This window comes from Plectropomus leopardus, chromosome 18, assembly GCF_026936395.1.
Source record: "Plectropomus leopardus strain MGB_pleo_1.0 chromosome 18, ASM2693639v1, whole genome shotgun sequence".
NCBI lineage: Eukaryota > Metazoa > Chordata > Actinopteri > Perciformes > Serranidae > Plectropomus > Plectropomus leopardus.
The window spans coordinates 31,645,236-31,661,077 of NC_142193.1; the positions used below are offsets into that span (position 1 = coordinate 31,645,236).

Genomic DNA, 15,842 nt, shown 5'->3' on the forward strand with positions numbered 1-15,842 from the left:
ACTATTCTTAAGTAATATTTACTTTAGATCTGTTTCTTGAAGTTCTTTCTAAGAAATAACACTTTACTTATATCGCTCAGCGCTTTTCAAACCTTCCTGATAAAAACAAAACAAAACAAAAAAATTAATAAAACAAAATAGGAGGAGGAGAGGAAGGATTGGTTAAGCAGCTCCTATGGTTCACCAGTGTTTGGCTGCATAGATCAAAAGTTTGGGGTTAAAAATGACAGTTTAAACATTATAAATTACAGCATATAAAATATGCACAAAGAAAAAGAAAAAAGAAGTAAAAAATAGAAGAGGAAATATTCAAAATTTCAGAAAAGTAAGCAGCCAATATAAAAATAAGGAAAAGATAAATAATTTAAAATAGAATTTTGTAAGTGCTTGAAGTAAAAATAAGTCCTAAGATAATTAAAACACACTTGGGTTTTTAATAAATCCTTAAAGTGATAAGTGCTTTAAGTGTCAAACAATTAAAATCTAAAGGTTTGGATCAGATTCAGTGGGGGAAACACATCTAAGTGTCTCTGACGCAGGAAACAGCATGGCGCCCACTTCCTGTTTACAAATTATCATATTTTCAGCCTAACTGTGCTGTAAAATTTGTTTCTGGAAACATTTTAGGAGAGAAATAGATCATGCAGTGACATAATCTTGGTTTATATTCATATGTATATTAACACTTGGTGTTTGAGGGTTTGATCCGAGTTTGACAAAGAGACAAAAAGGGACGGATATCTCTCTTGATCCACTTCTTTACTCTTTGGGTCCGTGAGGGCGGGAATTCAAAAACGCGGAAGTAGTTTTTCGAGTAACAGCGCGAGAGCAGCGTGGACGTTTGAGGAGACATTAGTGGCCCGGAGGACACGTTAGAAGACACGAGAAGACACAAGGAGACACAAGGAGACACGAGGAGACATGAGGAAACAGGAGGAGAGCTGAGACATGAGGAGGAAGACTCTGCGGTAAGTTGACTGCAGTTTGTCTGCACACACTGAGGACACTGTGAGGACACACAGCTGGTTTAAAGTCCAACAGTGTCCCTCTGAGAGCAGCAGCTGTCACATTCACGGGGATTTAGAGGCGCCAGGAGCAGCCAAAAGGTTTTTGGGTTTTTCTTTTTAAGAATTTACAGATACACAACATTAAAAAATAACACAGTAAACAGTGCAAACCAAAAGAAAAAGTTAAAATTTCACAATGTTAGGCTGCAAAAAAACACATATAAATTTACATGACAACGTAAAAGTGATGGCAAACTAATAACAGAAATATATATGCGTGTGTTTTTTCTTTATTTTTTCCATTTTGTGTTTTACCTTTATCATGATTTCACCTTTTCTGTTTCATTGTAGTTCTTTGTGTCCTTTTTCCTTCTGTGTTGACAAGAGTGACCTGATAAACAAAATTTCAAGAAATGTATTGATTATTTATTTATCTTAGTTACCTTCTGGGAGTTTAAGCCTCAACCCAAAAGAAAAGGTTAAAATGTCACAATTTTAGGCTATAAGGAAGAAAGCAACAAAAACATCAACAGACAGAAATTTAAATGACAACATAAAAGTAACTGTAAAAATACTAGATCATTTGAAAAAAAAACCCAAAACCCCAAAACAAAACAAAAAACAACAATACGAAAAAAAAATATATATATATGCATACACCAACCAGCATACGGAGAGAAGCTGAAAAAGGAAATGAAGGAGCTACTTTGAAAACTGAAAGGAATTTAACGCGTGAACACGAGGAGTCTCGAGCGATTTTAAGGAGCTGCCAAATGTGACTTTTCCGGACGTGTTTCTGCACCGTGTTTAAGGAGGGAAGGCCGACACTTTCCAGCAATTCAGGAATTATTACGGTAAGTAACCTAATTAAAACTCATAACACACACATCTCACTTACCACTTTAAACTCAAGGAAACGTGTTTTTCTAGTTTCCGGATTTTTGAACATTTCTAGGATTTTAGCACAATTCTAGGATTTAAGTATGTTTCTCAGATTTTAGGACATTTCTGGGATTTTAGGACATTTCTGGGATTTTAGGACTTTAGTGTCTTTGCTTAGGACCTCTGTCAGGGGGTGTGAGGGATCTATTTCGATGCTGTTTTATGCACTCTGGCACCTGATGGATACTAAAAGTACAACAACAATTCCTGTCTGAATCACTTTATTTTTATTGTCAATTAGAAAATGGTTTGGGGGCCACCTGGCACCCTATCAGGGGCCAGATTTGCCTGTAAGTTATATATCGCTGCTCTAAACTATCTGGTGAATTCATTCTGTTGTCAAAGCAAGTCTGTTGTAATGTTTTGGTTTTGGTTTTTTTCCACAGTTGCAGATTTTGATCCTGGAGGACTCTCGGAGCTGTGAGGATGTGTTTATGGAAATATTTGATCCATGACCGCAGCTCACATTAAGTTTCAGTCCAGCTGGTTAGACTGCATGTTTTTACAGCGAGTTCAGGACATAAATACTGTGTGGGATGAGAAACAGTCACTCTGTCTGATGGACGTTGAGGTCGAAGCGAAGCACAGACCTGCTGAGGACAGAGGAGAGCTGCACACGGATAAAGCTCGTGAATGTTCAGTAAGTGGAGCTGTGATTGTTTGAGATAACGTAACTGATTTGAATTGATGTCTGAGAGAAAATGATGTTAAAGATGATTGCGTGATGACGTTGCTCTCAGAGTTTCCTGGACAGCTGAAGGTGGAAAGTCTCTGAAACTATTACATGACTGTATTTAATGTTGTGGTGAATTCGTAGGTTTCCTCCAGTCTGAGCTCTCTGTGATTGTCATGTGACTGCGAGGAATGATTAGGTTAGGTAAGATTTAGTTTATTTAAAGGGGATAGTGCAAATTAATAAATAAACCAGGTATAAAAGTGCCAGAATTAACCAGGAGGCTATTTTTTTTATCTGTAGTCCTCCGGCTGAGGTGTTGCAAAAAGCTTCCCACGAAACAGAAAAGCAAAAGAGCAGAGACAAAGAGCGTACAGATTCAAAGACTTGGAGCCTGTCAGACATGTCCGCGCTGAAGTGGGCTGCAGACATGTCTGCGTTGGAGCAGGCTGCGGCTTGCATTTAAGCCATCATTTCCCTGTTCATGATTTTTTTTATCCTGAATTGTGCAGTAATTTGAAAAGTCTGTTTAAATGTGAGAGCTGTTAATTAATCATCAATAATCGGTCTGATGACCCATGAAGATAATTGTGTTATCACCTTGAAGATGGTTTACAGCAGGGGTATTCAACTAATTATTGCTATTTATTAAACTTCCCTGCATTATATAAAGATTTAAAGCTCCATATTTAAGAAACTTCAGGTAGATTTAAGCACGTTGTGCTGATAATAGGCCAACCTCTCCTGACTGCAGGACTCTGACTTCAGCTTCTGTCAAACTTCTGTGCTATTAATCATTTTACTCAGGAGTTAAAAACTTTTGAGTCGGTCTACTTCTCCTATAGCTGCCAACAGCCTGCCGACATTCACAGTTAGAGAAAGGCTGAAAATAAGCTCATGTGCTTGTGGCCCCGGGCCCCCAAAACATTACATCTGCCCCTGGTAATAATAATGAGAGCTCAGCGCGAGTGGCCGGATGAGACACGGAGCGATGTGTCCTGGTGTTTCTAAATAATTCATCCAAAGTCTGATTAAAGCTGAAACTAACACAAAGTCGTATGTAGAGTCTAAAGAAGTCACTTTCACCTCTGCAAATGTGTCTGTTTCAGCGCTGTGGCTGTCAAACACTCAGCTGTTTGACAGTCAAAGTCCTTCACTGCATTTGGTTCTCCGCGGCGCTATTCTTATTATCATTGGCTGTTCGTGTTGTCTGTCAAAACATGACTATCGACATTCTATCGACTACGTCTCATATTTCAATCGAGGAAAAGTTATTTTTCGTGAATGATATCGTTATCGTTTTATCGTCCAGGCCTACTTTGTAGACATGGGATTTCTAATTAATCAAAAATTTGCAAGATTAAAAGATTAAATTCTTTTACCATGTGACTTAAATGAAAGGTTTGAATTAATGAGCACCACAAGATATTTGAATTCACTCATGTGAAATAATGTGTGAGCTTTCTGCAGGTTGTTGAGTTTGTTGTTTGTTTGTTGTTGTTGTGAAGGTGTGGACTCCTCTATGGATCACTGTGAGGACACTGGGGAGGAAGTCCCTCTCCCAAAAACCAGACACACCAAAGTTCAGAGGTAACAAGATCGTCTTTAACGGTCCACGATTCTTCTCCATGTCAGAGATCTGCACTCAGCTCACTCCACAGTCATGATTCACACTCTGTGTGTGTTGTACTAAAGCCCAGAGCAGCTGAGACCAGACTCACCTGAACCTGAACCTGAACCTGAACCTGAACCTGAACCTGAACCTGAACCTGAACCCAGCTGTGTGTCTATGATGAGCAACCGGTCCAAGGATCCTCCTTTGTTCTTCAAAGACAGACCGCACTCTGTAGGTCAAAGGTGAGGACTTCAAACTGATGATGTGTTATGTTCAGACTCTCAGCTGTGAAATCTCTAAATCTTAAATGTTTTTAAAACATTTTTTTCTTTTGGACGGTGATAAAACGAATAATTCTACGAAATAACAAAAGTTTCCTGTAATTTTTTACGACTACAGCCATTTAAATAGTGAAATTTAAAGGTATTTCAGCAGCATTCTTGTGCACTTTTTCACGTTTTCTAATTATGTTTAAAAAGGACTTTTAGTAGAGCTTTGTCTTCATCAATGATGAATGAGAACAAGCAGCGTTTTCTTTAACCAATAACAAAGCACTATTGATCCATGTGTTTATCTCTTTTTGCCCTGCCCTTTATTGAACCACTTTAAATTGGATTTATTGCAGTTTTTAAGTAAATTTTTGAAGTTTTTAAACTGTCATAAATTTCTGTCTATCAGGAGACAACGGAGATCAGACTCACCTGAACCTGAACCCAGCTGTGTGTCTATGATGAGCAGCCGGTCCAAGGATCCTCCTGTATTCTTCAAAGACAGACCGCACTCTGTAGGTCAAAGGTGAGGACTTCAAACTGATGATGTGTTATGTTCAGACTCCCAGCTGTGAAATCTCTAAATCTTAAATGTTTTTAAAATGTTTTTTATTGGACGGTGATATATTGAATAATTCTATGAAAAAACAAAAGTTTCCTGTAATTTTTTAGGACTACAGCTGTTTAAATAGTGAAATTTAAAGGTATTTCAGCAGCATTCTTGTGCACTTTTTCACGTTTTCTAATTATGTTAAAAAAAAGACTTTTACTAGAGCTTTGTCTTCATCAATGATGAATGAGAACAAGCAGCGTTTTCTTTAACCAATAACAAAGCACTATTGATCCATGTGTTTATCTCTTTTTGCCCTGCCCTTTATTGAACCACTTCAAATTAGATTTATTCCACAACGTTTTTAAGTAAATTTTTTTTTTTTTTGTACCCAGCTGTGTGTCTATGATGAGCGACCGGTCCAAGGATCCTCCTTTATTCTTCAAAGACAGACCGCACTCTGTAGGTCAAAGGTGAGGACTTCAAACTGATGATAAAACAGAATGTGTTATGTTCAGACTCCCAGCTGTGAAATCTCTAAATCTTAAATGTTTTTAAAACATTTTTTCTTTTGGACGGTGATATATTGAATAATTCTATGAAAAAACAAAAGTTTCCTGTAATTTTTTACAACTACAGCAATTTAAATAGTGAAATTGAAAGGTATTTCAGCAGCATTGTCGTGCACCTTTTTACATGTTTCTAATAATAATAACAACAACTTTTTTAAGTAAATTTTTTGAAGTTTTTGAACTGTCATAAATTTCTGTCTATCAGGAGACAGCTGAGATCAGACTCACCTGAACCTGAACCCAGCCGTGTGTCTATGATGAGCAACCGGTCCAAGGATCCTCCTTTATTCTTCAAAGACAGACCGCACTCTGTAGGTCAAAGGTGAGGACTTCAAACTGATGATGTGTTATGTTCAGACTCTCAGCTGTGAAATCTCTAGATCTTAAATGTTTTTAAAACGTTTTTTAATGGACGGTGAAGGCATGTGTCAGGTCAGCTCACTTTGCAGCAGCCTCAGTTTCAAAGTTAACAAATAATCAACGAAAAGTTAAAAGTGTAAATTACGCTTTTTAACTTCTGAACTAGAATACTGTTTCATAATGGAAAGGAAGCTCCACAGGAAGCATAAGCGAGACAACCATGGAGGTTTACAGGCCGCCGTTGCTATCCATTCTACTCGCCAATTTTCGCCGGGCCCTGGCTTTGTACCAACGTCCCAGAGTCTGGCGTACAGCTGGAGACCTGGAGCAATGGAGTGTGTGTTTACATCAGTGATGCCGGGGATCAGCATGCTATCATGGTTTCTAAACACTGTTAAGTGCTGATGGACTTTATGATCATCAAGTGCCACAGGAGGATTTCTCTTTCTTTCTGGGGATTTTAACCATGCCAACCTAAAGACCGTGTAACACAAGCTAAACAAATACATAGATTTTCCAAAATAAGGGAATAACAAACATTTGTCTTGTTTTCACAACAAACGAGCACATAAGGCTGCCTCACCCACATTGAAATCTCCGACCATGATACAGTTATGCTAAAGTCAGCATACAGGCCACAGGTAAAAGTGACCAAACCAGTTCTGAAGCAGATCGTGTTGGCCAGAGGGTGCCACCCCGCACTCCAGGACTGTTTTTGATACAATAGACTGAGACGTTTTCAAGCAGGAAGCCACGTACATTAGAACGCAGACTTACAGGAATACATGTTTTGAAATGCTAAACAAAACACCTGCACTTAGAAAGTCCCCTGCTGTTCACCTCGCTGACCCATCCCTTCCCTGTATGACCAAAGTGAGAGCTGTATCTGCATAATCAGTGTAAAGTCAAAGACGTTTCCGGTGGGTGTTGGCCCCCACCAGGGTTGACCCTTGTCTCTGATTCTGTTTGTGATGATCATGGATGGGATCTTAAGGTACAGCTGGGGGGATGAAAGGGTACGGTTTGGGGACCTCAGAATTGCATCTCTGCTCTTTGCAGATGATGTGGTTCTTTTGGCTTCATCACACCATGACCTCCAGTGTGCACTGGGGCGGTTTCCAGCCAAATGTGAAGCAGTCAGGATGAGAGTCAGCACCTCCAAATCTAAGGCCATAGTTCTCTGCTGGAAATCGGTGGATTACCTCCTCTGTGTGGGGAGGGAGTTCCAGCCCCAAGTGAAGGAGTTCAAGTATCTCGGGACTTGTTCACAAGTGAAGGTAGAATGCAGCATGAGATGGACAGGCGGTTTGGTGCAGCATCCAAGTGATGCGTCAGACTGTCATGGTGAAGAAGGAGCTGAGGGCAAAGCTCTCGATTTACCATCCATCCATATTCCGACCCTCACCTATGGTCATGAGCTCTGCGAAGCGACTGAAAGAATGAGATCACAGATACAAGTGGCCGTAATAAGTTTCCTCTGTAGGGTATCTCTAAGGCTATGCCTTAGAGATAGGGTGAGGAGCTCAGACATCTGGGGGAGCTCGTAGTAGAGTCACTGTTCCTTGGTGTTGAAAGGGGCCAGTTCAGGTGGTTCAGGCATCTGATGAGGATGCATCCTGGGCACCTCCATTGAGAGGTGTTCTGGGCATGTCCTACTGGTAGGAGGCCCTGGGGCAGACCCAGAACGCGTTGGAGGGATTATATCTCTTGTCTAGCCCAGGAACACCTCGAGGTCAGCCAGATAGATCTGCAGAGCATTGCTGGGGAGAGAGACATCTGGAGTGTTTTGCTCAGATAAGCGGACAACAATGGATGGATCGATCAATTACCTAAAAAGGTCCCTTACGAAAAACAAAAAGTTTTAAATCTAAATGCCAATGCCAAAAAAAGAACACGATGTCCAAGGACCAAGTCCAGGAGTGCTCTCTTGTCGTCTTCTGGGGTAGTGTTATCCTCTCTTGATCTGCCTACCAACGTAAACTCAACTGCTCTCACAGTCACTAAACTAAAGCCCCACACTCTGCATGTTTCTCTGCTCATTTCGTTGGATCACAATTTAGTACTTTTTTGTACTAACTGTTGGCTGCCCTCCCACTCCCTGCATCTCTCAAGGGTTGTCAGGTTTGACCCTTTCATTCATCGTAGTCCCCTTTGATAGGCTGTCAGCTGAACCAGCAGATTACCACCCATTCAACTTAAACTCTGCTAAGTAAACTCAGTCTTACAAATTCCTCAAGCCACCACAGCACCCTTAGAAAACAAAGGATTTTGTATTTTGGGAAGAACTTTGTATAATTTTGCATAAAACCTGGATGTATTGATATCGGTGTTGGGTATATTATAAATGAATTCTTATTTTTCATGATTCCCCCACAGAGTGGATCAGGAGTGCTCAGAGGATCCCAGTGGTCACTCTGCCCAGCCACATCAGACACACCTGGACTCCATATTTGTGGTCTGTACATGTACAGCAACTACTTACACATCTATTCTGTTGTCTGTCATCTCCATGCTGCACTTTAAGACCAGTTGATTGTTGCTCAGTCCACCACAGATTTGATGTTTGGTTCTATGGTATTGTGTCATTCATGTAATATCCCGTTTCAGGTGCTGGAAGAGAACATTGTTACTTTTGTGAAGAACGAGCTGAAGATGTTCCAGAAAGGTCTGTGTCCAGATTACCCAGAGAGTTTCGGGAATCAGACGGAGGATAAGGAGGTGCTGGACAGTGATGATGAAGAGCTGAGGAGAGGCAGCAGAGAGGCATTTCTGAAGATCACACTGAACTTCCTGAGGAAATTAAAGCAGGAGGAGCTGGCTGACCGTCTGGAGCGACGTAAGAGGATTTTACAGATTTAACATGATAGAAACAGGAAATGGAGGCAACATGGGAGACGTTTACATTTCAAGCTCTGCATCAGATCAGAGGCTCTTTATTCGTCTCTGATGAGCTAACTAAAACTGATGGATAAAAAAACTATAGATCCACTCACTGATTTCATTTGTTCTTTGTTGTTTCAGGAACTGTTGCTCCACTGTGCAGACATAAATTCAAGTCTAGCCTGCAGAAGAAGTTCCAGTGTGTGTTTGAGGGGATCACTAAAGCAGGAAACCCGACTCTCCTGAATCAGATCTACACAGAGCTCTACATCACAGAGGGAGGGACTGCAGAGGTCAATAATGAACATGAGGTCAGACAGATAGAAACAGCATCCAGGAAACCAGACAGACCAGAAACAACCATCAGACAAGAAGACGTCTTTAAAGGCTCACCTGGACGAGACGAACCGATCAGAACAGTGATGACAAAGGGAGTGGCTGGCATCGGGAAAACGGTGCTAACACAGAAGTTCACTCTGGACTGGGCTGAAGACAAAGCCAACCGGGACATCCAGTTCACATTTCCATTCACGTTCAGAGAGCTGAATGTGCTGAAAGAGAAAAAGTACAGCTTGGTGGAGCTTGTTCATCACTTCTTTACTGAAACCAAAGAAGCAGGAATCTGCAGGTTTGAAGACTTCCAGGTCGTCTTCATCTTTGACGGTCTGGATGAGTGTCGACTTCCTCTGAACTTCCACAACAACGAGATCCTGACTGACGTCACAGAGTCCACCTCAGTGGATGTGCTGCTGACAAACCTCATCAGGGGGAAACTGCTTCCCTCCGCTCGCCTCTGGATAACCACACGACCTGCAGCAGCCAATCAGATCCCTCCTGAGTGTGTTGACATGGTGACAGAGGTCAGAGGGTTCACCGACCCACAGAAGGAGGAGTACTTCATGAGGAGGTTCAGAGAGGAGGAGCAGTTCAGCAGGATCATCTCCCACATCAAGACTTCCCGAAGCCTCCACATCATGTGCCACATCCCAGTTTTCTGCTGGATCACTGCTACAGTCCTGGAGGACATGTTGGAGACCAGAAAGGGAGGACAGCTGCCCAAGACCCTGACTGAGATGTACATCCACTTTCTGGTGGTTCAAACCAAACTGAAGAACGTCAAGTATGACAGAAGAGCTGAGACAGATCCACACTGGAGTCCAGAGAGCAGAAAGATGATGGAGTCTCTGGGAAAACTGGCTTTTGAGCAGCTGCAGAAAGGAAACCTGATCTTCTACGAGTCCGACCTGACAGAGTGTGGCATCGATATCAGAGCAGCCTCAGTGTACTCAGGAGTGTTCACACAGGTCTTTAAAGAGGAGAGAGGACTGTACCAGGACAAGGTCTTCTGCTTCATCCATCTGAGTGTTCAGGAGTTTCTGGCTGCTCTTCATGTCCATCTGACCTTCATCAACTCTGGAGTCAATCTGATGGAAGAACAACAAACAAAGTCCCGACTATCTGAAGTATTAAGAGGCAAAACAAAATGTTTTTACCAGAGTGCTGTGGACAAGACCTTACAGAGTCCAAATGGACACCTGGACTTATTCCTCCGCTTCCTGCTGGGTCTTTCTCTTAAAACCAATCAGAAACACCTACAAGGTCTGCTGACACAGACAGGAAGCAGCGTACAGACGAATCAGAAAACAGTCGAGTACATCAAGGAGAAAATCAATGAGAATCTGTCTCCAGAGAAATGCATCAATCTGTTCCACTGTCTGAATGAACTGAATGATCGTTCTCTGGTAGAGGACATCCGACAGTACCTGAAATCAGGACAACTTTACAAAGATAAACTGTCTTCTGCTCAGTGGTCAGCTCTGGTCTTCATCTTACTGTCAACAGAAACAGATCTGGACGTGTTTGACCTGAAGAAATACTTTGCTTCAGAGGAGGCTCTTCTGAGGCTGCTGCCAGTGGTCAAAGCCTCCAACAAAGCTCTGTAGGTGGACACATAACCATTCAGATTAAATGTGTTTTCCTTTATTCAAATGCAAAAATATTTGTAATTGTTTATTATGTTTTTTTGACTCCTCTCCAGGCTGAGTGGCTGTAAGCTCTCAGAGAGAAGCTGTGAAGCTTTGTCTTCGGTTCTCAGCTCCCAGTCCTCTAGTCTGAGACACCTGGACCTGAGTAACAACGACCTGCAGGACTCAGGAGTGAAACTGCTATGTGATGGACTGCAGAGTCCAAACTGCAGTCTGGAAACTCTCAAGTGAGTTTATGGTCGTTTATCTTTGTAAAATGTTGACCCTTATGAACTCTTATTTCCTTTATGAACTCATTATTGAACTCATCTTTTTTCACCTTTTTGCCTTTAATTGGTAGGCCAGACTAAGTGTGAAAAGGGTAGAGAGAGGGGTTGACATGCAGTAAAAGGTCAAGGCTGGAGTCAAATCCACGGCTGCTGCGGCAAGGACACAGCCTCTGTACATTTGAGTCCTTTTGGTTTAGTAGCTGTCTGTTTACAGGGAGCAGCTGTGGAGCTCTGTCTTCAGGTGTCAGTGTCTAGTTCTCTAGTCTAAGAGAGCTGCACCTGAGTAACAACTCATATTAAACATTTTTATGATCCTGTCTTAAATGTCACACAATATTGTTCTGAAGGGGTTAACTGATTGAGGAGCATGTAACCAGTAAAGTGTCTTGGTTCACAGCAAATAAGTACAACGTACAAAATTACACTTTATCTTTGTTCCTGCTACATCTTTGGACTTTAAAGATGAGTTGATTTAAAATCACCAGCTCCTATGAAAATATCATCCAGTTGCTTGGACATGTTGCTGCTGATGGCATCATACGATTCCTTCAGTGCAGTTTTTGACTTTGTCTCAGTGTCTTGTGTCCTGTCGGCTCTGAACATGGTCTGCCCATCCAGTGCAATAACTTGATCCGGGATATTAAGGGTTAACCATGTCTCTGTGAAGATGTGTGCGGAGCAGTCTCTGATCTCCTGTTGCTGAATGAGCCTTTTACTTCTACTTTTGCTCTTGACCAAGACCTTAAAATACTTGTAGTAATCCGAGATCATCAGAGGGGGAGGTTTTAAAATTGAGTAATCGCCGCTGCATTAAGTTACTGAAATTAGTGTATATTTGGGAAAACAGTCATTAATATACAGTTGTGACTAATGCTGACTGTGTGCATGTGTGTTTGTGTTTTCAGTCTCGCAGGCTGTCAGGTCTCAGAGAGAGGCTGTTCGTCTCTGGCCTCAGCTCTGAGCTCCAACCCGTCCCATCTGAGAGAGCTGGACCTGCGCTACAATTATCCAGGAGTCTTAGGAGACAGACTGCTGTCTGCTGGACTGAAGGATCCACTCTGGAGACTGGACACTCTCAGGTATGGACAGACAGACTGGACACTCTGAGGTATGGACAGACAGACTGGACACTGTGTCTCTGGTGACCTGTAGGTCGTGTTTAACGGAGGATCTGAATGAAGGTGTTTGAGTCTTTGTCTCGTCCTGCAGGTTGGACCATGGTGGACCGCACAGACTGATACCTGGTGTGAAGAAGTGTGAGTGTGTTTTAATTTTCATTCATGAGAACTCGGCTGCAGGTTACACCTGATGCTTAGTTTCAGTGAAGATTCAGCCCCTGTTCTGTTAGCGTGGCTGAAAAGATGTTTGAATTCAGTCAACTGAAAATCCACAAAACAACAAACTGAACAACTTTCTGTTTCAACAGAACTAATCAATGTGTTTAGTTTACAGTCGAACCAACAGAGAGCTGCCTTTGTTTCCTTTGACTGTCCCTGCACAGCTGTGGAAGAGCAGGTCATCCACTAATCTTTAGATCGGCAGTTGAACTTCCGGCTCCTCAGGTCAACATGTCAAAGTATCCTTAAGTGAGATACTGAACCCTAAATTGCTCCCAAATGTGTGTGTAAGGGTGAATGTAACAAGTAGTGTATAAGCGCTTTGAGTGGTTGGAAGACCAGAATGGAGCTATACAAGTGCAGGTCCATTTACCATTGGTATTATAGAGGAGTTTTATAAAGCAGATGATTAAGAAATGCTTTGTTCTGCAGTAAAATAGTAGGATGCAGTTAGACTCCCAGCCCCCCATCAGTCATTTGGTTAATTGCCCACAACTTCCCTCCTCCCCCTCCCCTCCTGACAGAGGAGTTGTAAAGTCTGATGGCCCGGGGGAAAAAGGACTTTCTGAGCCTTTCTGTGGAGCAGCTCTGTGACTGCAGCCTGCCACTGAACATGCTCCTCTGCTGTGTGATGGCCGTGTGCAGAGGGTGATTGGCATTGTCCAATGCTGCCTAAAGTCTGGACCGAGTTCTCTGGTCCACCACAGAGGGGGCAGCACAGTCTCCCGAGGTGCTCCAGTGCTGCTGGTCACTGTCTTGGAAAAACTCCCAACCTTAAAAATTGTAGTCTGCCAGTTAGATAGTCTATGATCCAGGTCACGCGGTGTGGTCGACTTGCATGCTCGTCATCTTGTCGTGTAGCAGGAGGGGCTGGATGGTGTTAAGTGCCCTTGAGCACAAAGGCGCACACGCATCAACACAGGACACGTTCTTCAGTGTCCCGCAGGAAAGTTAGTTGTTTGAGTGGCCCGTCCACCTCCCCACCGACCCCCCTCTAAACACATACGTGCTCCTTAATATTACGCATCCCGTTCTTACTCTGAGCTCAGAATGTCAAAGCTGGACGTGGCAGGGATACCTAACCCGTTATAGGTTGACGTGGACGGTCACTGTCCGTCCATCACCATGTGACGACTTCAGAGTGAGACTGGGTTGAATCAGCAGATGATAACCTGCAGCTGTTTGGTGTCTCTTTGTCTCCATCAGACGTCTGTGAACTGGAACTGGACACAAACACAATGAACAGAAACCTCAAACTGTCCAACAACAACAGGAAGGTGACTCGTGTGAAAGAGGATCAGCCATATCCTGATCATCTAGACAGATTTGACTACTGGCCTCAGCTGCTGTGTAGAACTGGTCTGACTGGTCGCTGTTACTGGGAGGTGAAGTGGCGAGAAAGAGTTGAAATATCAGTGAGTTACAGACGAATCAGGAGAGGACGCACTAAAGACTGCTGGTTTGGATGGAATGATCAATCCTGGAGTCTGTGGTGTTGTGATGATGATGGTTACTCTGTCTGGCACGACAAACAAAAAACATGCCTCTCGTCCTCTGTCTCTCACAGAGTAGCAGTGTATGTGGACTATCCTGCTGGCTCTCTGTCCTTCTTCAAAGTCTCCTCTGGCAAACTGATCCACCTCCACACCTTCAACACAACGTTCACTGAACCTCTTTATCCTGGGTTTATGGTTTGCTTACCTGGTTCCTCAGTGTCTCTGTGTCCTCTGCAGGTCTGAGAGTGTCTCCTGTGGACAGAGACACTGCTGACTGAAGCTCAAAGGTCACTCTGTTCACCATCACACACTCTGATTTCATCTCTTTGATTGTCAACAGTTTAACGCTTTAACTAGAGAAACTAAATGGCAAAGTGTGCATCCACTGAAAAAGAATCAACTATTTTGAGTAATTTCTTCTATATTTTTAAATTTTATTGTTAAACAACCTCTAGTACATCTTTACTTTTTATCTTGTGAGCCAGCTTCAGTTCATTTAATCACTTTAAAGAAGCACTTTGCAATATTTAGAAAGATTAAGTGATATCTAGCTGGGAGAACTGCAGATTTCAGTCTGCTGAAACTTCTCCTGATTAGAATTCCTTAAGTGTTAATTGTTACCAGGAGCTGAATTATCCACAGAGGTCTCTTCCTCTCCAAAACAACCAGGCCAGTTTGATTAAAACCAATAAAAACACTCAATAAAGCTGTTTCATGTTACAAATCAGAGTTTCCTCTATGATGTTTGGCATGTCGGAGACGGGCGGCTCACCCACCACATGCTGATGTGTCCAGGAGGTTTTTACCGGGAGCTAAATTCCAGATTCGTGTAAAAAAAAAAAATCAGATTTTCCAATGCTCTTGATGCTAAGGGGCTCATTTTAAGGTAATAAATGCAATTTTTTTTTTTTGTTATTTTCAAGTGATTATACACGAAAGAAATTAAACTTATTATATTGAAGTTCTAAGTTACTTGTATTTAAAATGCTGATAATTACCATTTCTAAGTAATCCTTATGCATGCCAAAGATTTTACTTTTTGAGTGTTGAATAAAGTTTTTTTGCAGAGAAAAAGCAGATGCAAATGTAAAAATCGGTGTGTTTGTTGATCTGGTCGCTCTGTGCAGTGTTAGTGGTGCTCTCCGTGGTGCTGAAGGGGTTCGATCAGGCTGCTGTCACCGATACATGACATACAAACACATACATATTACCCTAAAGCAAAACACATACACCCACCCAGCACACCGTAGATTACCCTTATCTCATCCCAAAAAAAATCAAATCTGATGTATTATAGTCCCAGTGCGATATCCCAAGTCATAAAATTGAATTAAATTTAGAAAACACAACAACATTAACAGTAATAAAAAAATAATAATAATAATAACATTAAAAAAATAAACAATTTACTGTCTTTTGCATCAATAATCAGCTATTTTAGAAATGTTACAAAGGTATTCGAGCGTCTTTGCTATTGTAACTTGACAGCTGTTTTACATCTACCATAAAACATTGATTACTCGCCCGAGCTATTATGTGCTCAAGTAACTGAACTCATCAAGCAAGCGTATCTTTGGGACAGGCATAGAAATGTTCCTCAAACTGTAAGTAATTAATGGAATCATTAGAAATGCATTTTTTTTAAAGCTGGGGAAATGTCTAGTTGAGGAAAAGCTATGGTAATATATATATACTGTATATATATATATCATCAGTCCATATTGAATTTTATGCTACAGCATTTTTGCAATTTCTTAAGCACTTTTTACAGATCTTGTTTGCCCTTTTTTTTTTTTTTTTTTACCTTGTTTTGTTTTTAATTATTTATTTTTTAAACTTATTTTCAGGTAATTTTCTAATACTTTGTACTATTTTTTTGCCATGTTT

The 15,842-nt window shown here is 41.6% G+C and overlaps 1 protein-coding gene across 3 annotated transcripts; it reads left to right on the forward strand.

Moving 5' to 3' along the window:
• The first annotated feature begins 2,333 nt into the window (after nt 1-2,333).
• Nucleotides 2,334-15,169, forward strand: LOC121956877 (protein NLRC3-like). 3 transcript variants are annotated; one of them, XM_088069308.1, is made up of 14 exons: nt 2,334-2,589; nt 4,131-4,212; nt 4,318-4,479; nt 4,916-5,032; nt 5,452-5,529; nt 5,834-5,950; nt 8,365-8,443; nt 8,596-8,824; nt 9,010-10,807; nt 10,907-11,080; nt 12,028-12,201; nt 12,332-12,378; nt 13,666-13,874; nt 14,027-15,169. In XM_088069308.1, the coding sequence occupies exons 1-14, from the start codon at nt 2,583-2,585 to the stop codon at nt 14,126-14,128; spliced, it is 3,375 nt and encodes a 1,124-aa protein (XP_087925434.1). In that variant the 5' UTR covers nt 2,334-2,582; the 3' UTR covers nt 14,129-15,169. The 3 variants fall into 3 exon arrangements, with proteins under 3 accessions (XP_087925434.1, XP_087925432.1, XP_087925433.1); XM_088069306.1 differs by having other exon boundaries at nt 2,336-2,589; nt 13,666-15,168; XM_088069307.1 differs by lacking the exon at nt 5,452-5,529 and having other exon boundaries at nt 2,337-2,589; nt 13,666-15,168.
• Nucleotides 15,170-15,842: the final 673 nt, after the last annotated feature.

Coding starts and splice junctions, on each gene's coding strand:
- LOC121956877 (XM_088069306.1), top strand. Junction 4,213..4,317: donor AGACACACCAAAGTTCAGAG/GTAACAAGATCG, acceptor GTTGTACTAAAG/CCCAGAGCAGCTGAGACCAG. Junction 11,081..12,027: donor TGCAGTCTGGAAACTCTCAA/GTGAGTTTATGG, acceptor TTGTGTTTTCAG/TCTCGCAGGCTGTCAGGTCT.